This window comes from Melozone crissalis, unplaced genomic scaffold, assembly GCF_028551555.1.
Source record: "Melozone crissalis strain CALT ecotype California unplaced genomic scaffold, PUWL_Pcris_2 ptg000016l_1, whole genome shotgun sequence".
Taxonomy (NCBI): Eukaryota; Metazoa; Chordata; class Aves; order Passeriformes; family Passerellidae; genus Melozone; species Melozone crissalis.
Genome location: NW_026535794.1, coordinates 43,304,154 through 43,326,585, shown reverse-complemented (window position 1 = coordinate 43,326,585; position 22,432 = coordinate 43,304,154). Strand labels below are relative to the sequence as shown.

Sequence of the window (22,432 nt, the reverse complement as noted above, 5' to 3'; positions counted from 1 at the left end):
GATCGTTATTGCCACCACGCTGCAGCCGAGCCAACCTCAGGGTCATTAAGGCTGGAAAAGACCTCTGGTGACCTCACCATTACATCGAGTGATTTATGCACCAACTGATACATAGATGGGAGCACTCGATGTGTGACACCGACACAGTCAGCTGGGCTTCTGGTACCTGCCATGGGAATGCAGTGGAACAGCATCAGGAGACCAGAAACAGTCACTGGGCTGTTTCAGAGGCCAGTGTTCTCTTTGTCCGTGCAAACTTTTCTGCCTGCTGCCACGTATGGGCTCTGTGCTTCCCATTCACCTCTATGAATTCCCGTTCACCTCTATGAATTCCTGGGCTTCCCGCTGAAAACCCACACAGGCCTGTGAGGATTTGTTTTCCTTTGCAGCACAGTGTACGCTGATGCAAAGCTAAGGCCCTTTATAAATGCGGATCAGCTCTGCTATCTCCTATGCTTTGGCTGGACATATAGGTAATCCCTTGGGATAAGCTTGGAAGAGTAATGCAAACCTCATTGTAAACCCGCAGATCCACGTTAACAGGACAGTGGGCCAGGAGGAACCTCTATAAAGCTTTCCAATGTCACGGGGTGATTCTGCCTGTATTTGGGCAGCCCAACAGCCCACACGTGGGTGGCTCCCAGGGAACCCAGAGCAGGGGTACCCGTGTGCCCAGCACAATGGGCGCTGCCGAGGTTCCGGCCCAGCTCCAGGGAAGAGGGATGGGAAGCGGCGAGGCGAGGCACGGTGTGGCCGACAGCGCCTTCATGCGTGGGGCTTTCCTTTATTATTTATCTTTGCTTTCCCCTCTCCCCAGGTTGCCAGAGGGAGCCAATTGTCTGCGGCGATCCCGGCGGGGCCGGCGCCGGAGCGCGCGCGGGTCGCGAGGCGCGGCGCGGGGGGCGGGAGGGGCGGCGCGCGGGGCGGGCGCGGGGCGGCGCGAGGCGCGGGCGGCGCGGGGGACGCGGGCGGGAGGCGGCGGCGGCGGCGGCGGGGTCGGCGATGGCTTTCGAGGCGCTGGCGGAGGCGGCGGAGCGATGGTGCGCCCGCACGCCCTTCCAGCTCATCGCCGCCGAGGAGACGGAGCGGCGCATGGACTTCTACGCCGAGCCCGGCGTCTCCTTCTACGTGCTGTGCCCGGAGGCCGCCTGCGGCGACAATTTCGTGAGTGCCCCGTGAGGGGATCGGGGGTCACGGGCGTGCGGGCCACCCCCTGCGCGTCTGCGGGGCCGCGCGGGGAGCGCTGGCGCCGCTCCGGGACGCTCCGTCCGTGCGGATCCCCGGAGCCCGGCGGGAGCACCCGAGGGGGAGCGCCGGGGGAGGGGGGGCGGAGGACGGGGCCGTGCCCGGGAGGGAGGGATGCGGTGATGGAGGGCGGTGGGGCCGGGGGGATCCTCCCACCATCTGCAAAATGGAGTCCGCTGCCGGTGGGGGGCGGCCCCGCGGGCAGGGACACCCCCCCACCCCCCCGTTCCCCATCGCCCGGCCCGGGGTGGTTGCGGGCTCCGGGCGGGCGGGAGGAGCGGTGCGGTGCCCCCAGCCCGCCCCGCGCCCCGCGGGGACTGCAGCTGCCGCTTTCCCCCGCGGCCCCTCCATCCTCCCGGGGTGCCGGGGCTGGGGCACGGCGCGGGGACGGGAGGACTGGCAGGGCTGTCACGGCAAATGGAGAATGGGCAGGAATAAAATGGAGTCAGGATGACAGGAGGGCCGCGGCCCCCCCTACCCGCCCGCCGCTCCCCGGGCCCGCAGCGGGGTCCGTGCAGGTGCCGGCCCGGCGCCCCCGCCCCGCCGGCCCTCGCGGAGTTCCGCGCCGAGTTTGTGCGGAGAAGGCTCCGGCACCGCAAGCCCTGTCTTTGGGAAGGGTCGGGGGGTGCTTTTCCCCTCGGCCAGACCCTCCCGGTGGTGAGCAGAAGTGCAGGAAGAGTCACGGAAAAGCGGCGCCTCGCCACGGGGCTTGTAAGCTGCCAAGTGCCAGTTAACTTCAATGAAAGGATTTTGGTTTGCTTATTTTAACAAAACAGCTCCTAGCACCATTATTGTAGGTGTTGTAGGTTTTTCCATTCATGAAGCAAGTTTCATCCCTCCACTTGCTTGACAAATGTTCGCTAATTCCCTTTCCAACAGGTAAGTGGGGAGTGAGCCCATTTGACAGATGGGTCCGTGGAAACAAAGAGCAGTGGAGTGACTTCTCCAGGAGCACAGATCCCAGCGAGCAGGACATTTGTTTATTTATTTATTGTGCCGAGTAGATGGTGATGCTGAATTATGAAAGAAGATGTCTGGAGTTTAGTTATGCATCTGTCCAGGGATTCCTGAGACGTTCAGATGTAGCAGTGGGGTATCTCAGGATGTGGATTCTCTGAGTCCTCTGTGGGAACAGCTCTGCGCATCTGTCTTCCCAGCACCTCTGAGCCTGTCAGACCCCAGTGCTCATTGCTCTCTGGAGATGCCTGTACCCAGCAGGGGCCATGCCTGCTGCACTCCTAAACAGGAATACGTATGAATCCAGTGCAGCACTAGGCTAAAACTGAGATTGAACATTAATTATATTGGAAATGGCAAAGAAAGTCGATTTATTTTTCTTAGACATGTATTGTTTCTTTATATGCTGCTCAATAATTGACTGAACTCTTTCATACAAAGTCTAGTCAACTTCAAAAAAAATCTTAGGCAGCTTCAGACCCTATTCCAATGCTGGCTTTTTTTTTTTTTTTTTTTTTTTTTTTTTGGTGTTTGAAATCACATTTTCCCTTTGTTTTTTTTGAAAATATTTTCATTCCACGGTTGGTGTGGGAAGAACTCCCTGCCTAGAGTCACCACTAGTAAAAAGGAGCAAAGGGCCAACTCCTATCAAATCTGGAACATAAGCAGTGGAAAACTAGAAGTGATGTTTTCTTCTGTCTTTTCTAGCCTTATTAGTTGAGGCACTTTCTGTAATGCTAATACTTTTAAGACAAGCAGATAGGTGTCATTCTTAATTCTTTTTCTTTAAAGAGATGGTGTTTCTTTAATATGATTAAGACCCACTAATGATTAGATTCTCCAGCATCCTGTTTCCTTCTCCTAGTGCACTGTGGGACTTAATTTCTTCTCCCAGCTTGATTATCTTGGTTTTTTCCAGTCACTTTCCTTTTTTTTTTTAATGTTCCAGATTATAACTTTGCCTTCTGTGTGCAATCACAGGCTAAAGTTTATTTTAAGGAGACTTAATACAAGCCAAGGGACTGATTATCATTTGTGCTTTAAAGCCTTGTTGCATGGCTCCTTTAACACAGTGTGGAGTGTGAAAGTGAGTAAATATAAACAGAATTCACAATGACACACTTCACAGCCTTCTTGTACCCTGTGCTTCTTATAAAGGAGCCTCACATTTAATAAGCATCTGATGCCTGGTATTCTTGTTCTTTCTTTACGTCGTCATTTCATAATGATGCGACTTAAAAAGCTATGTAGGAGGTGCCAGAGAATTCCATGATAACCCACTTGTAAGGAGGAAATGATGAGCATGATGAACTTAAAAGGAAAGAGGAGAGGAGAAAAACTTGGAAAGATTGCCAAGATGCAATCTGGGGGAGAAAAACACTAAATTTTGTCTAACATCAGAGATCCCGCATCATATCAATCTGATAGTTTTCATTTCCTGAAAAGATATCTTTAGGCTAGGCTTTTCACATGCTAGAGATGCAGGAGACCCATGTAGATGCTTGTTGGCATTTTCAGTACCACCTGGACACTGAAACTCCAAATCAGCATTTTAGATAGCTGAACAATGTACTATTCAGCTCCTGATGATCCTGAGGTTCTCGAGAAATTAATTTGACTTGTGTAGCCATAATCAAGGAGAAAGATGTTGTGATGCTATTCTTTACAGTCTGTCATTTGTTTTGTCACCATGTTATTACTGGTATTCAAAGTATCTAAATAAAATAAATAAAAATATGATGCCATCTTGCTGCAAGATTTCCTGAAAATATTTCAGGAAATAAATAAAAATATGATGCCATATTGCTGCAAGATTTCCTGAAAATATTTCAGAACAGAGTCAGCGGGTCTGAATATTTTATGCAAGTCAAATTATCCCCATAAATAAAAAGTTTTGCTGTCATGCACAACAAGTGGGCTGCTTAGAGAAAGGTGGGCCAGCAAGTGGTTCTGTCATCCAGCTACACTGAGTCATCTAAAGGTGTGAAGGAAAGCAAACCCCTCCAGATACAACCCTATTGATTTCCTCAGCTATGTGCTGTGTGTGGATGCTGAACTAAATAATTCAACCGTGATATTGGGTGGAAATTAGTGGCTGTGTGCTTTTGTAGTGACACAAAGCAACAGTGAGCAAAACTGGGCAAGCTTTGGGAAAACAAATACTCTGATGATGGAGTTAATATTTTTTAATTGCACAGCCACAACCAAGCACTGTGCTCCACCAGTTTGCCAGCACCCACCTTCTCCCGCTGCAGAGAGATCCTCAGGCATCGGGTTTTCCAGGAAAAGCATGTCCATTTCAGCCTTACTGAACTTTCTAAGCAGGAGCTGAATCCTGAAATTGCATTTGTTTTTATTTTGAAAGGCTGAAATTCCTTTTGCAGGTTCCTCTGGAGATGGGTGAGTCAGTGCTGAGAGGGTTCCTGTGCTGCCTGGGTGCAGCACTGAGCCACCACAGAGAGCTGTAGATGCAGCTGAACCTACAGACATCACAGCCCTGCTCTTTATTATGGTTGAGGTTTTTGAGGGAGAAGATTAAATCAGCCCATTTCCGAATGAGATGTATGCACTGATGGCACATGAAACTTTTCATAATGCATTTGTTGCTACAGTCAACAGATGGGGAGATTTTTGGAATTGTTACTTGCTAATTGTCCTATGATGCTATGCAAAAAAATCTCCTCAAAAACTCAGTGATCAGGTTATTCTCTTAGGTTTTCCTCTTGTGTTAGGTCATCTTCCTCTGCCTACTGCTGATGAATTCACACTGGTGTCTAAAATGTGGTGCAGCTTGAAAAGAGATTGTAAAAACACAATTGGACAGCACGGGGTTAACTTGCCCTGGGGAATGAACCAGCAATGATTTATTAAAGGGCAGGGCCTGATTTTCATTTGTGTGGAAGCTCCTGTGTATAGCTCTGGTAGTCAAAAGAAGCCACAATTTAAACAAGAATGAGGATCTCAGCAGTCATAATTGTTTTATGTATATAAACAATTGCAACAGGTTTGGCATGAGCTAGGAATTGCCAAGCTGCAACAATCAGCTCTGACGTTTAGGAGTAACTAAACAGTTATTGCTAACCCCAAGTATGAAGAAATCATGGGCCAGACCTCCAAAACCTTCTCCAGGGGCTGTTTTTAAAATGTGATTTGGAAGTGTTCATTTGGTATTTTGAAGAGGGCTTATTTCAGTTCACTTCATGTATGTTCTGCCTTTTTAGGCCATAGGAATCACAACGTGCAGATTTTTTTTTCTGCTTTTTTTTTTTTGTTGTAAACAGAAACTGAGATTTAGTTGTATATTTATAGGATTACAAGGCCCATGACTCTTAAGATGGCATGAAGCATCATGAGACTTGTGGTATGTGTGTTTGAGAGTTGGCAAGACTGTAAAGAACTTATTTTTATTGCCAGAATGGTTAAGACATGACTCTGGTTATATGGAAAGAGCAGAACCTACTCGGTAATGCAGGGTTTTTTTCATAACAAAACATTTCACTGTGTTTATGCTTGTAAAGTGCAACAAGCAGCAAAGAAAATGTAGGTCAAGTGAGGTTCATAGCAAAGCAGCTACAGGTTTTATCTTAAAGGTGCAGTTTAGGTGATGTTAAATACTGTTTTCTTTCGCTAAGTGCAACACTGCGTCCCTGGCAGGTACTCACACTGAAGAGGAAGGCAATATGCAAGTCTTATGCTAGGGATTGAAACATCTGTAGTTTTGAGTCTTTCCCTGAATGTTAGTTAAGCTTTGGAGAGATCCTCCTCTTCCTTGTTTAAGCATAACCTGCTGTTTATAGCAAGTAAAAGGCACTCTGGGGAAAAGAGCTGCTGTGCAAAAAGAGAGGTACAAGAGTCTCAAACCAATTTGGCAGTATTGCACTTCTCTGTGTGACAGGCTGCCTAAGACAGTCCCATGCACCAAGTTTTCAAACAGAAGGTGTTTAAGATGATGCATTAGCGTGTGCCCTTGGGCACAGGAAGCGTTGTTGTTGTCTGGGTGCTCCTTCCATTGCTTGCCAGCTCTGTTTCAAACAACCTCCCAGCAGCAGAATAAACATCAGTTTTGAGAGAGGCTTTGAGTGTAAGGCTGGGGAACCAGCATCTCCAGAGCAGGAAGGTCTCAAGTGTGTTTAAATGTGCCTGCCTGGGAAGAGAAGACTGTGTTCCAGGAGGAGTAAATCTCAAAACAGGGTGGGAGGCTCAAAGTGTCAGGATGCTGTGAGTGCCCAAACATCTCTCCTTGGCTCTGTGTCTAGCCTGCAGGCAGATTCTGCATCTTTTCTTCTGCATCGTTGAGAGAATTACACATCAAATTCCACCTCCAGGGTCGCATCATATTTGCACTAATGCCAGAAGACAAAGAGATGCTTTAGCTCTTCCTGAGGGCTTCACTGCAGCAGATGATGCAGAAAAAGAGAAAACCCAACATGACTTCCAGGTCTGAGCAGGGCTGATGTTGAGCAAAAGCACCTTTATAGGTAAAATGTGTGTGTGCCAAGTGCGTGTACACTTTATGGTTGGTGCAGCCATGAGGATCCAGCTTCTGGATTGATTTCCCTGTTTTCTGATGCATGATGTTAATAAAATCCAGGTTCCCCCTCAGAAACACGGCTTCTGCAAGAGCCTGCAATGCCTGTCCCCAGGGCGGGTCTGAGCTGCAGGAGGCTCGGTGTACTTTGGCAGATGTTTACAACATGTCACCTTATAAAATCACATGGAAAGGTTGGCGTGAATTCCTGTTAATGCCTTTCCTTTCTTGTGTTGCTGTTGGCTTTCAGCATGTGTGGAGTGAAAGTGAGGACTGCTTACCTTTCCTGCAGCTTGCACAGGACTACATCTCCTCCTGTGGGAAAAAGACGCTCCATGAAATATTGGAAAAAGTCTTCAAATCCTTCAGACCTGTAAGTGCTTTTTTTCCCTTCTAAACATTGACAGTTAGCTGTGACTTTTAATAGGACAGCACTGGATAGAGCAAGCTGGTTTTTCTTCTCCAGAGATTTACTTCTCCAGTTAGCTGCCTAGGTACAGGAGTGTTAGCACATAAGCTAGCATCAGGCAATTGGAAATTGTTTCTTGGAAGTCAGCTGCCTTTTTATTTCCATCTCTGTGCTTGAGAGGACGAGATTCCTGTGTGGGATGGCAGGCCAACTGATGTGTCAGCTGGTGGCAGCGGGCAGGGGCTCGCATCCTGCTGATACAGCTCTCACTCCAAGGAACGGGATACGAGTCAGCGCCACGGGACTTTGTGGCAGAGTTGTTTCCTGGCCCTGGAATTGGAGAGTTTTGCAAGGATATGAACAGCAAGAGTAAACCTCTGGGAAACTGGAGGTTTCTCCTCAGGGTGGTTTATTTTATGACTGGGGCTTTTTTCCCCCAAGTGATGCAGATTTTGCTATTAGGATGGTTGCCACTTGGTATTTGCACGCACTGGCTTGGTCACTGCTTGAGAAGAAGCTGGAGGAGAAGCTGGGTTTTGTGTGGAGGGGGCCTGTATTTTCCTGTTTTGCTGCTACTCAGCTTTCTCTGTCCTTGTTTAACACTAAGATTTGTGCCACAGCCAGGATTTCATCAGGGTGAGGTGTCTTAGGCTGGCCGTTGTCCTTCATTTCTGCCAAATTCTCCTTTGGCATGTTTAGGGCTGGCTAAGGGCGTGGTGCAAAGCAGGGGAAGGTTTGTAGCCAGAGCCATTCTCCTGTCGTGTTCATAAGAAAGTTCACCAATGGATGTTTTTATACTCAACTTTCCCCTCCTGTCTTTTTCTGGCTGACTAGTTGAGAAGACTGGAAATGTATCCCAAGTATTTAGTGTGAAAGGGAGGGCCTGGAGCACCGATACGAAAACACTGGCCCTCCCTGTGTTACACCCTTGCACAGATCACCACAGCTGGTCGACATAAAAGAGCATCGTTTTAAAGAATCCTTTGAGAGGCTAGAAATAAATAGAACAGATGCACACTTTTCTTAGAAAGGACTGGAAATCTGATCTGTCACTACAGCTGCTTGTAATTGTGAAAACATGCAAAAAATATAATTATGCTTTCCGGAACAATATTGGGCTCTGAGATCTTCATAGCTGTCTTCTCCTGCTCAGGGAAGCTGTGCCTTTGATGAGGAACTTCCATTGGTTTAACTAAGGAGGACTTAAAAAAGACTTAATTAAATTGGTACAGATTACTTATTTCACTTAAACCACATTTATTGCAGCATCATTTAAGTTACTGAGAAATTGACTTCAGTCAAAGCAAGTTGAGCTACTCTTCAGAATAAAAAGGTTGAAAGCAAGGTGAACCAATTTGCTCATGTATCCTGAGCCCTTCATTAATACATCACATTTCACCTCATGGTTCCCACAGCTGACCATATAAAATGAGGCTAAACTAGAATGTGTCTTTTCCAAGGACACTGACTCTTGATGCAGTCTTCAGGTGACTAAAAGGATACAACACTGCTGGGCACTTTTTCTTCTCATGGCTGGTTACGGTGCTCTGAATAACTCTTTTGTTTATAATCTGCATTTTGCTAGTTTTGCTTCCTAGCTGTTGAATTTCATTTTGTTTTTGTTTGCACAAAAATGGTGTCCTCAGTTGCCAGAAACCTCTTTCAGACTGTAATCAAGTACCTCTTCATTTTCTCGTGGTTGTACCACAGATATTAAGTTTCTCAGATTCTCCTTTCACCCAGTATTGAGAGATTTGCATCAGCGTAAGGGCTTATCATTTGAGGTATGGCTGTGTGTGGACAAGTCTAATTAAGGAGTGTATTGACATTTTTTCCTAATAGTAACTATTAAAAATAGCACATACATGGGAGGAAAGATTTTAAAAATTGAACGGTATTACAGTAGATGTATGGAAACATCTACTTTGCACCCTCAGGCCTTTCCCAGAACAAAACCTCTTTTCTTTGAGATTGGGAAATTATTTCCTTGGCATCACTTCATAGTGTCTCCTGTCCTTTCTGAACTGGACCCATTTTACTAATGAGACCACCTTGCTGTCAGCTTCAAGGCAACAGTTGCATTTGCTGGGCATTTCTTCTCTTTCCCAGCAAATCAGCTGACAGAGACCAGTCTGGCAAACTCCAGTGTGAAAAATGGCAGGTCAGGAAGAAACTGCAACTGAAGGTCAGACTGGACTTTTCTGAAGTATCTGGTGGCTCTGGCTCTCAGTCTGGGACACTGGGGACCAGGTTTTTGGCAGGTTCTTGCTGAGCACTGTAAAGCACCTTCTGAAAGTCTTCTTCATTTTGGTATTCCCAGTAGACATCTGTGATTATTAGACAGTTCTGAAATTCTTTGCCGGGGTCCTTTGAAGGGGAATATTTAGAAGAAAACAGTGGCAATGCATCTGCAGCTTTTCATGCCGTTTTGCACAGCATGAGCATCTGCCTTCCCATAACTGAGGGCTCCAAAAACAACTTTTTCCAGTAACTCAGCTCAGCCCTGCTCTGCACGTTCACGATAACAGCCCAGCCGTGTCTCCATGAGCTTGCCCTGGGGCTGTGGAGTGGGAAGGGACTGGCTTCTCATGCTGCTGGGCCCTGTGTTTTGGAGACAGTGAGAATATGAATGCCCAGCAGTTGGCATCTCTCTCAGTGAGAGACAGAGAATTCCCTCTGCTCACCAGTCTTCCCTGGGCACAGAAGGCAATGAGGGTGGTGTAGGTCTGCTCACTGTCCCTCACTGCTCTCAGGATCTCTCCCTAATGTTTTATGTGCCTAAACACAGTGCCAAGCAGGATATTTATTTAGATAAGGCTTTTAAAAAGTGCTGGTTTGCCTGCAACAACTATCCACACCTCTCAAAGTGTTTCTTTACTGAAGATGATGAGGGGTATGCTCTCTCTACCCAAGGCAGGAAACTGCCTTCCTGGGTCAGTTTCCACAAAACTTTGTGATTTGTCTTATTATCCACTTCTTCACGGAGCATCCAGATGTGCCAGACACCACAAATGTACATGATATCAACCAATAGCACTGGGCTCAAATACTGTTATTTGCCTCAGAGCATCCCATCTCCTTCTGTGTTTTGGTCTCTCTGGTGTCCGAGGTGCCATGCTCTGGTGCCAGGAGGTGCCCATGCTAGTGCTTTCAAGCATATCTGTCTGGAGATGTAGTCCTTCCCACAGGGATTCAACAGAACTGGTTATCTCTAGTGTAGCATCACATGGGCTGCTAAAGTTCAGTCTTGTACGTGGTTTATTTTTCAGTGTGCTTGTGTGCCAGCTTTTGGTAGGAGACGGTGTCACTCTGCTTCTGTGAGTTAGTAACTGAGAGGTTATTTGTAAAATCAGGGCACTTTGAAAGGGTTAAGGAAGACAAATACAAGAAATGCCTGAAGGACATCACACCAACTGGCAAAGTTTGCAGGAAACCAAGGCATGAGTCATGCAACTCAGCAGCAGATTCCAGGGGTCCTACACTGAGCTCATCTTCAGCCTGGAAAGCCTACATCTGAAGTGGGGAGTCTGCAGTGTAAAAGCCATTTATTCCACGTGCACTGTATTCATGCATGTCCCATGACCTCTCCTTTACCTCCAGATGGGTGGTTTGGCCAGCAGAAATAAATAGCTGTCGTTCAGTCAATGCTGCTCCCTCCTTCCCTCCTCACCATGCCCCTGACCTCCTCCTAAGCTATGCATCCCTGCCTGGCAGTTTTGGTTCCCCTTGGCTTTTCTGCTGATGAATCAGCTCTCTCTTTTTACAGCACTTTTCTATTTTATGTCTTTTCTCCTTGTTTTTCTCTGCAGTTAAGTCCTTTCAAGTCTGCTGCATAGCTGATACTTCAAAATACGTAGCAGTTACGGCCTAGAAGCAGAAACTAGTGTGTGGGAAAGAAGATAAGGGAGTCAATCTAGGATCAGCCCAGGCCATCTTCATCATCTTACTTTGTCCTTACCTTTTGTACATCCTCCTTCTGTTTTGTCCCAATGTTTGTAGAGCTCCCTGCACTTTGGACCCTGATTCTCCCTTCATGTGTTGAAGGTGTGGGCTGATTTGTCACTGCAGTCCGGAGAGCAGTAAGAGGTTAATAGCAGTGAGGGGCCATGATAATCCTGTGGGAAGCAACAGGATATGACACCTAAAAGCAAGACCTGCATGGCTGAGGTCCTTGGTGGCTTGGAGGGTCATAAAATGTCTGTGAGAGAATGAAACTGCATCTCCCTTGGAGAAGAATCCCATCCCACCTCGCCCCCATTCTTCCTCTGTAAAACCACTAAAGCCTACAGCATCACTCTGATTTACACTGCTCCCTCTGATTTACACCTCCAGGGAAAGAGGAGCTGAATTTCCTGATGGCAAAGAGAGAGGGGATGTGTGAAAAGCAGGATGTACTGCCCATCCTTTGGGATTGTGTGTGTGTTTGGACTTCTTGTGGTGCATGTTGTGTTTTCCATGCTAATTTTGCAGTATAGTATCCCATAAAATGAAGATTCATGTGACTCATTTCCTTGCACATCAAAGAGGAATTATGACCAGAGGTGGGGAAAAAAAATGCAATCAAAACTCTTTCTGCCAGGTGATACAAACAGGAGTACAACATTCACATCTAATTTGAATATGCCAGATTAGTTTATCAAAAATAATACTGGTGTATAAGAAGGTCTAGAAAGAGTCCTTAATTTTGCCTTTTGAAAATTGAGTATTTTAATTTCAGCTTCAACACAAAATAAAACCCCCACATCCTGAAAATGAACTCAGCAGTTCATGTTCAGTTAAGCATTTGATTTGAAAAATATGTATGCAGAAGGAAAAATTACTTTGTTCTGCTCAGAAAACAAAAACGTTTTCCATTTGGGGTCTCTCTGTAAGTATTTTTAAAATGCGAAGGAGGGGATTTAGTCAGCAAATTTCTCCTTCCACTTCCCTGCCAAAGAAAGCCTGTAACAAAAATCTGATTTTCTCCCAGTGACAGTGAGGAATACAAGCTTCATTGCACCCAGAAGCTAATTCTATGCCTTTTATTTATGTCCACTGAATAATTTTGAATGTCGATCACAGATGAATTAGTTTAAGTCCCTGAAAATCTGCCTCATTGCAGCCTTCTCATTTCCATGCTCTCACCTAAAGAGTGTCACCCTCCTCACGATTTTTCTGAGCTTTGCCTCTTTCAAGAGCTAACAGCTGCATCACCAAAGAGGGTGTTAGATGCATCTGTGCTGCTCTTCCAGCCCTGCAAGCTAAATACATGGTATTCTCAGTAATGCCAGGCCTATGATTTTGCTTTGTGGCTATTAATAGCTGTTAGTGGAGGAATCTGAGATTTCCACAACAGATGTGTTATTCTGTCTTCCTGACTTCTGTTGGTGTGGCAACCTTTTGGGGGAGAGGGGAGAAGTTCAAACGTGGCTGTTTGCTCTTCTTCCTCTGCCGAAGAGGTGACATTGCAGTGGTTGGAGCCATCAGGTGGAGGCATCCAAACATTATCCAAGCAAGATGGACTGGCAATTGCTTGCAAGCCCAAATCTAATTTGCAGAAGTTTAAAGGGCCAGCATTTCAGTGGAACATGCAGTAATTCTTATTGCAAGGGCTTCACACAGCAGGCAAGACTTTATCTGGTGTGATGGAGTGAAGGTTTCAAGAGCATTTGACATGACAGGTTCTTTGGGCTTTTAGTGATTCCTTGCCTATTCCACACTAGGCAGTCCTTCACGAGGATGTTTTCTGCTTTACTTTTATAGGGCTGATGAAAAACAAACTTAAACCAAGACAACTACTGCTACAGTATTATCATGGTTCTTTCTGAAGTTAAACCACTGCCAAGTCTAAACACTCAACAATTCATAATGTGACCTCAGGGAAGAATGTGAAGCTTTTTGCAAGTGCTTTGTTTTGGTTTTATTTATCTTCCGGTCTCTGAGCGCTTAATTTGGTGTGAGGATGCATTTTCAAATCTTTCTTTATCCCAGGAGGGAAAAAATGAGAGTCAAAATCATTATGCAGTACTGTTATTCCAGGGTTTGAGGTTTTTAAGAAGTGCACATAGGATTTGTGTGAAGATTTGCAGCAAAGCTGCACGAGTGGGTAATTCACTGTTACACAGTATTTTCTCTTCTTTGTAGTTACTTGGGCTTCCAGATGTTGATGATGATGCATTTGAAGAATATAACGCAGATGTGGAAGAAGAGGAGCCAGAAGCCGATCACCAACAGATGGGTGTCAGTCAGCAGTGATTTTCTGAGAAGCTATAAAAAAATTCGGAAGCCTTTGGTACCAGGTGGGGTCAGGTGGTCCCACGTTAGCCTGTTTGAATTAGCACATCACAAGGGGATATCTGGCTGCCAAGATAAAAGTTTTACAAAAAATGGTTTAAAAAAAAATAATAATAATCCGTGATGAGCTTTGCTAAGAAGTGACCTGAATTTTGCTCCTGCTTCAGTGGGTTTTCTATGGAATTGTCTTGGTAGCATTCTGCCGTTATCAGTCTAGAAGTAGTTTTGTCGCTGACTTGTCTCTTCGATTTGTGTTCGGGAGTAGTGTTTGCTGACATGAATGTAGAGTACTGAGAATGTAGGAGGCGCGTGGGGAGAGTCCTCACCCATGACCTTTCCAAGGAAACCAGCGCAGAGAGCAAACACCACCTGCGCTTTTCTTTTTAGTTCAACAGCTATAGGTTTTTGACAAAGTACCAAACATGGAGAGACTTCTCCTGAAAAACAATAGTTTAGTAATGGTTGGTGCTGCAGAAGTGCATATGAAGGCTTAACAAAAATAATAGAACATAGGAAATCTGGGGGGTGTCAGACATATTGATGTCATTTCACTGACACCCGAGTTTTCAAGTGCTGAATTAATACCTGGGAATAACTGGCACCAGCAGCACACATTGTAACCAGCCCTGGCACTTCGACGCCATGGGATCCAAAGGCAAGTGCTGCTTTCTACAAATCAAGTAAAAAATAGCTGTCGCCTGTCCCACTTCTGCATGGCAACTAACTTTAAGCTTTGCTGGTTTTGATACACTGCCAAATTATTACTCAAACCTTGTGGCATTGTGCATTAGAGTCATGGAATCATAGAATATGCTGAAATGGAAGACACCCATCAGAATCCTCGAGTCCAACTCTTGGCCCCTGCGCAGGGCAGCCTAAGAGTCAAGCCATGTGCCTGAGAATGTTGTCCAAATGCTTCTTGAACTCTGTCAGGTTTGTGCTGTGACCACTTCTTTGGGGAGCCTGTTCAGGTGCCCAGCCACCCTCTGGGTGAGGAACCTTTCCTGATAACCAACCTAAACCTCCCCTGACAGCTTCAGGCCATTCTCTTGGGTCCTGTCACTGGTCATGAGAGTGAAGAGACGTGTAGCTTCCCCTCCTCTTCCCCTCCTAAGGATGCTGAAGAGCACAATGAGGTCTCCCCTCAGTCTCCTCCAGGCTGAACAAACCAAGTGACCTCATCCAATCCTCACCAGGTTTCCCTTCCAGACCCTTCACCGTCCTTTTTGCCCTCCTCTTGACATTCTCTAATAGTTAAATGTCTTCTTTACATTGTGGCTCCCAGAACTGCCCCCAGCACTTAAGGTGAAGCTGCCCTAGTGCAGAACAGAACAGAGCAGAGCAGGACAGTCCCCTCCCTTGCCTGGCTGGAGATGCTGTCCCTGATGCTCCCCAGGACACGCTTGGCCTCCTGGCTGCCAGGGCACTGCTAACTCACATTCAGCTTGCCATCAACCAGGACCCCAGGTCCCGTTCCACAGCACTGCTCTCCAGCCTCTCATTCTCTGGTCTTTACACGCAGCCAGGGTTGTCCTGTCCCAGGTGCAGAATCCAGCACTTGCCCCTGTAAACTTATCACAGTTGGTCATTGCCCATCTCTCTCTGCCCTCTAGAGAGTTGACAGCTCCTCCCAATTTAGTGTAATCAGCAAACTTACTTCGTATTCCTTCAAGTCCTGTGTCCTGGTTGTTAATGAGATGTTGAAGAGCACAGGGCCAAGGATGGAACCCCACTGGTGACACATCACCAGTCTGATGTCACCCTGTTCACTGTAACCCTTTGTGCCCAGCCTATGAACCTTTACTGACCCATCCCATGACATGTTTATCCAGCTGTGTGCTGGACATTTTGGTCAGAAGGATACTTTTGATATAGTATCAAAAGTTTTACTGAACTCCAAATATATGGCATCAACTTGCTTCCCTTGATCAGCCAGATGGATTACCTTGTCATAAAAAGAAGTCAGGTTTCACAAACAGGACTTTGCCTTCATGAGGCCATGCTGGCTGTGACCAGTACTCCAGGTGTTTTTATATACCTTCCAGAATAATGTTTTCCGTGATTTTACTGGGCACTGAAGTGAGACTGATAGGCCTGTAGTTTCCAGAATCTTCCTTGAACGCAACTTGAATGCAACTTAACACTGAAGCCATAAGGGTATCAACCAGCACCTGGCTCTTAAAATTCTGCCAGACCTCTTCCTGGGCCTTTGAGCAAGTCTGGGCATGTACACCTTATTTGAGGGGAGCTAAAATATGGCTTCAGCTGATATAAAATCTAATGAGGTTTTACTTATCAGGGGAGTTGCTCCCCAAGGGGTTTGGTGAGGCTCTTAGTATGAAGGAGAAGATGACCCCTCATACTTTTTACCTGTTTTATGTAGTTCCAAGTAACTTGGATGAGTGCCAGACTGTGAAGGTGCAGGGTCTCTTTATTTACTTGCCTTTTGTACTGAAAATATAAGAAGCAAAGGTAATTCTGTTGTAATACAGCTGTTTTCCACAATCAAGAATGATGTTTCTAAATTTACTCCTTTTTTTCCAGTTTTTTAAAAATTGTAAAATGAAGGTCACACGCTTCAAAAGCCCTTTTATACAGAATTAGCTTTGTAAAAACAGAGAGTGAGCGAAGAGAAAATGCTTGGACAATTCCTATAAATAACTCGCATCATTTTGAAAACCCTGTTGTTAATGATGTTTCCTTTTCCATAGATTTTTTAAAGACTCTTTTTCCAGGGTTACTAAAGAGAGCAAGTTTTCTTGATGGTTTACATTTATGATGGTTTGAGAGATGCATAGCACATGATTTTTCTGTCAGAGGCAAAGATCTTCCATAACTGGGATGATGTGTGTTACCGGAGTCTGCACCGAAGTGTCTGCAACACTGTAAAAGCCAGAGTCTAAGAATATAAAAAAGAAATATGGAAGAAACCAGAGCTTAATGCAACTTTGTACATTCTTTCAGCATGCAGGCATAGACATGGTAGTTGCAGCACCTTTTCTATGGACTAGTGATGTGAGAACTGTGGCAGTTCACTGTATAACACTGTAGAGCAGCAATAGGCTTTTTGCTTACTGAAATAAAGTGTAAGACCAGTGGTTTCCACCTCTGCTTTAAGCCCCTAAATTTTTCTTTCTTCTGCAGCTAGGACAGATGCTACAACCTTAAACAGAGCCTTCCATTGGAAGAACCACTCTCTTCATAGCATCCAACCCTTGGGTTGTGGCTCACACAAGTAGACCTTACAGGGCTGACTTTCCTCTGCTCTACTGTAGTGCAAGAGAGCATTTTACAGTTGTGCAGGCTGGAGGCAAAGTCCTGCTGTTCAGGTTTGCTGGGCACTTCACCCATTTGTTTGAGGGGCAGGTGGCTGGCACCAATGTGCAGGTGCAGGCGCCCTACTCACACCTGCACAGTGAGCTGGGCTGAGAGCCTGGCCTGACTGAGACACAGCCCTGTGCCTTTTACAGACAGGCAGGCCTCCAGCTGGATTGGTCCCACAGCCTGGCTCAGCGTGTGGCTGCACAGAGTGCTGGCACAGCAGAGGGGAGGGTGCAGGGTGGACATGGGTGGTAGCTGAGGGCCTGCTGCTAAATGCACCTTGCACGGTGTCAGGGGCCTGTGGCGGAGATGGGGATTGGCCTAAATGCTGTGAGGGATTGACTCCACAAGTTTCAGTGGGAACTGGGCGCTGGTGGCAGCAGGATGGGCAGGAATTCATGAAATGAGGAAAGACTAAGATCCAGTGCTTGTAATTGCATGCAGGTTGTAATATGTACTGCACTCTGCTACCTTTCCCTGCATATTGATTGAATTGTTAATGAGTAGTTGAGCATTAGTACAGTTGCAAGCAAACAATGCTGTAAATTATGTAGATATGTTATTATGATTTTCTGTATTCACTAACTCACTTTTCTTTGTAATGTCATGTGCCATTTGAGTGATTTCCACACAGACTGCAAGTGCTGGACAGCCAGCCCTTCTGCAGTGCTGTCCCCTGCAAAACTCCCACTGAAGGCAGGGAGATTTTGTTCAGGCAGGACCTGCAGGACCAGGGGATGTGTGAGGAGGCTTGGCCCTGCAGAAAGCTGAGCACTCTCGTTTCCTCTCACTTCGCTAGGAGCCGAATGTGTTGAGCCCTGCTGCTGAACTGAAGCGTGACCAGGCAGCACTGAGAATAAACTGGAATTTTATACATAGAAGATTTAATTTACATGTAATAAATGTGAATGAGCATTAATATAGAATGTATTATATCAAAAAATATTGATTCCTTACTTTGACCAAATACATTTCTGTATTACTGTGTTACTTTTCCATACTTGCCAAATGATGCAAGAGGTGTGGAGCTGGTTTGGTTGTACTACAAAATGTTTTTGTATTTCATTTTGATATTTCACTTCATTTAATTTTGTATTTTATTTTTCCTTCCCTTCTACCACATCTTGCCATTAGTAGCCATTCAGTAATTAATCAGGGGTAGCATGACCCTGTGACTAGGCTGCCAGACTGAGACACAAAATTTGCCAACACATGCATAACTGCTTGCAGGCCTGGGTACTCAGTGGGATGTGGGTTTGTAGCTCTGCCATTGCCTTGCCCTGAGCTATAGGTGGGTCTCAGACTGAGAATTCAGGGCAGGGCTCCAGTTATGCATGCAGGCCTCTGGAAAATTTAAGAGGTGCAGGATAACTCCTTTGAAAGTCCCACCTTAAGCCTTTTCTAAAAGGGACTGTTAGTATTATTTGTCCAGCAGTGTATACAGCACTTTAGGTCTGTGGATGAAGGGGGATAGACGTAATCATTGCCTATCCTCAGAACAAACTGGTAATGAAAGGACACAGAAGGGTTTCCCTTTTCCCTCGGCCTTTCTCATAGGCATTTCATGCTCTAAGTAAATATAAATACAGCAGAGCAGAGCCTCTTGCAGAACTGGTGCTTCTGAATATGAGTTGCATGAATGCAGTAAGCAGAGTGCTGCTTGGGTGATGAGAAATACATGGGATTTCCATCTGCCAGATGGAAAGGCAGATTTCAGAACTGTGACAGGTGCAGGGGCAAGAGTGAGCAAAGCCCCTTCAGAGAGAGAGATGCTGATATTTGTGAGACAGCCAAAGCCATCCTGCCAAATATCTGCATATTGATGACCATTTATGATCACGCAATTTATGAAAAAGCTGCTCTGGACACTACTGAGGCCTTGAGCTCAGTGGTATTTTCCTGTTAGTGTCCTGCCTGAATTAATGCATTGAGATGGTAGAGGAAGGAAGGGATAGAGAAGGCAAACTGAAAAGCCTATTCCTCTTCTCCAGCATTATGATATTGTGTGAGTTGGTAGGAGCAGCAGTCAGGGTGCAGGAAGCTCCTTTTTTAGGTGTATAGTATCATCTCTTTAAAAGGACTTGTTCATGAGAGAAAAAAATTTGTGAGAGTGTTACCTCACAGAAACGGGGGGAATAGCTCAGCCCTGAGCATGATTACCTGAACCATTACCAGACTTCAGCTCCACCTCCTGCCCTGCTCTCAGCTCTTTTCCAGGCAGTTTCCCTCCATGCATAGTGCTGTGCCTTTGAAAGTCTCATGCGTGTAAGAATGCCACTTTTTCTGGGAATAGCCATAGTTAGCTTGCCTGCATCAGTGGCACGCATGTCAGCCGCTGCATCTTGCCACCGTGACCCACGGAAGATGTGCTGTGTCATAGGGTGGCTGGGGGCAGCAGGGAGGAGTTTCTGCTGCAATATTGCTGAGTAGGTCCCTGCCCTTTACCCCTCTGCAAGGTGGGACATGAGACTGTGACAGGAAAAATGATTACAATAATATTGTTGACATTGTTTTGGAAAGCTGCCATTCAGGACATATTCCCAGCCTCTTTCAGCATCTTTCCCGATCTTTGTCTGGGATCCAGGGCTGATGTCTATGGCTGTTTTACTCAGTGTTAGCTTTAGCAGTGGCAGGAGGTGAGGTTGCATCCTTATCCTGTGTCCATACTTCCCTCCTGTCCATCCTTACCATTCTGTTCTTCTCAGAAGTTCTCACTCCCAGAAGAAGGGAAGCATAGGAAGGAGGAGAGAAGCACCTCTTACATCCCACAGCTTGAAGCCAGGTGCATCAGTGGAGCTGCAGTTCAGCACAGTGTGAGTCACACTGTCCTTTCTGTACAGGAGGATGAGGTGGCATGGGAGATGTGTTATCTCTTGAGTGAGTGGTCCATGCCAGACAGGGGTTGTGCAGAAGACAGCAGTCATTCATGTGCCAAACCCAGTGTCTTTTCACAGGCAGTTATGTCTAGCCAGATAATCCAGTCTCTGAAAATCATAACCCATTGAGACTCTCCAGGTTGGACATCAGAAAATGAGACTTGTCTGGTTGCCTTAGTCACTGGGAGGTCTCTTTCTCTGCTGGCTGTTTTTGGTCTGGCCAGAGGACATGGGAAATTGGGAAAGATCCCTTCAGGGGCATTAGCTGGATGCCCCTTTCTGTAAATTGCTGAGCAGAGGCAAATGCTTTGTTTTATGTGTTTAATTCTGGCAGGATCTCCCCTCCTCCCCAGCAGCTTGTCTCTGCAGAGAGCTGCAGCTGGGAAAGCTTTGTGTGAGAGCCAGGCAGGAGTGACTCAGGGCAGCAATTCCTAGACCCTGTAACAAGCTGGACTTGATGTTGTGCTTGCAGGGTAACCATAGAGCTGAAGGCTCAGGGGACATCTTCCAATGCAGATATTTAAATAAAGTCCTTAAATTTGGTCCTTAGAGGGCAGATCCTGTCACTTTGGGGTTTTATTGGACTTCAAGACTTAGTTGCACTCTTGGTGTCTGATGTCTGTGGCAGGTGGGCAGAGGAAGCCTCTTCACTTAACCACATTTACCAGTTCAGTGAGCCACATTGTCTTTTACATGATCTGTTTGACTTTTTTCTCATTGCTGATTTTTTTTGAAGAAAGACAGCCCCTAAAGGCACATCTGCATTATTGCAAACCCCAGCTTTTACAGAGCTGTGTAACGCTACACTGTCAGTACGAGCTTGGACATAAAAAAAAATAGATTAACAAAAAGGGCCTTCATTTGTCTACAAGAAAAAACCCCAAACTTCTTTGAACTAGTTATTGCTGACTATAATAAACCTTACTGGTTTCATGTAAAATACATTGAACTTTGAAATTCCCTTTCTGTACCAGCATGCTCCTGTAGGCAAAGATCTGTGGTAACACTGCATGTAAAGGAAGCTTTCATCTTCAGGGGTGGTAGAAGTGTCAGCTCTGGATTTCAGTCAGTGCAATTCTTTTGTCAAGTTTTCCTTTACTAATGCAGGGACTAGTCAGCCCTCAACACACCAAGCAGAAATCACGTTGTGCCATGCCATGCCAAGGCTGTCTTTGGTGTGGTTTCCATAATTTTTCTGGCTGGAAGACCTCTCTATCTTCGGGACTATTAAGCTGTGAAAGAAGTCAGGCAAAAGAAGTTGCCCTTTTGTTCAGCACTTTCAGAGGTGTGAGCCTACAGTGGAGCACTGCCTGCCTTCTGATCCTCCTTCCTCGTCCACCACCAAGGTGTCAAATCCAGCAGTGTCATAACACCATGAGCTTCCCATTAAAGAGCTTACCAAACTGATGACTGATGGTGTCTTTTCTCTGTGAGCAAAATCAACTCAGTTGTGAATCTGAGAGGGACTAAAACACAGCTACAATGCTTATGGTACAGGCCTGACTTTAATGGGCACTGCTGGTGCATGGTAGGATAACACACAGTGTTTATAGGTGTAAGGAGGAGAAAATGATGTCATCTGAGCTTTGGGCACTGCAAAGCCAGCCCTGATGGACCCAGAATCATCAGGTGGTTTGGTTTGGCACAGTCTGAGGCAGTGGATTTGCTGTCAGAAGCCAGGAATTTGTGGTAGTATTTGTGTATGAGCCAGTATTTCAGACCTCGCAGGTCCTTTTCTGTTTTGCACAGAATAGGGAGACATCTGTTCTAATTAAGAGACATGTAACGATGCTGAAATGAAAATGGTGATTCTGTTCAAATAATTTGTCTCTTTTCTTTAAACACTTCACTCTTAATTGCCACTTTGACATCTTCTCACCCTGATTTAGTTGAAAGAGTCAAGTCAGTTGTTATCTTTTGTCATGAGCCTCTGTGGGTTGACATCTTCTAGCCCATGGAAGAGGAATTGTTTTAACTTAGCACTTGCCTTGTATTTTTGGCACTTCCCAGGGCATGAACACCGCATAGGAGAACACTAATTACATGTCCTGGTGTGCCCACAACCCCAAGCACTGCCTGTAAAGTCATTCCTGTGGCTGGTGGAGTGCGTTCCAGGACTGCCTCCCTCGTGTTGGAGCATGATCCCAACAGCACAGGCCCCACAGCCTCTTGAGACACCTTTGCATAGGGTGGAAGCCACTGGGACACTCAGGCTCTGGCTACAGATACAGCTGCTCTTGCAGAAGCAGTGCTGTTCCCAGGCACCTCTTCAGCTGCTTGGAGCCTGCTGCCCTCTCAGCTCTGCTGGATGGGCTTCTGCCTGTGTCAGAAGGTCAAGTGAATTTAAATTGTTTAGACATCAGCTGTCTGTAACATGGACCTCAGCCCAGGGACAGCCATCTGCCCTGCTGTGGTGGGGAGCTGCCCTGCAAGGTGGTGGCTGCAGCTGGGGGCACTGCCATGAGCACAGTTTTTTCCCCAGCTCAAGTCTGTCCACACTTCAGCTCTCCAAAGTTATGTCATGTCACACCTTCCCTGGATCAAGGAATTAGGATACTCTAGGGCTGTGATAGGCTTTGGCTTTGTATCAAGAGCAGGTCCATTGGAGGTAGGCAGTATGTGCTGCCACTGTTGGCTCCTGCCTAATGCTCATTTCCCCAGCACTGCTGTCCTCAGTCAGCCAGCTGGGAAATGCTGATACTGCCCTTGGCACCACCATGGGCTGTTTTAAGGAGCACATCAGATTTTATGTTTTCTTCACATTCCTTCTATTCTGTGACAAGGTTCTTGCTTCTGCCACTTGTTTACTGAGTGATGAAATGC

At 46.1% G+C, this 22,432-nt stretch overlaps 1 protein-coding gene across 1 annotated transcript; it reads left to right on the top strand.

Annotated features, from left to right (window-relative positions):
- The first annotated feature begins 986 nt into the window (after positions 1-986).
- On the top strand, positions 987-17,700 carry MTURN (maturin, neural progenitor differentiation regulator homolog). Its single transcript, XM_054273311.1, has 3 exons — positions 987-1,164; positions 6,981-7,103; positions 13,263-17,700. The coding sequence occupies exons 1-3, from the start codon at positions 1,003-1,005 to the stop codon at positions 13,371-13,373; spliced, it is 396 nt and encodes a 131-aa protein (XP_054129286.1). The 5' UTR covers positions 987-1,002; the 3' UTR covers positions 13,374-17,700.
- The last annotated feature ends 4,732 nt before the right edge of the window (positions 17,701-22,432 follow it).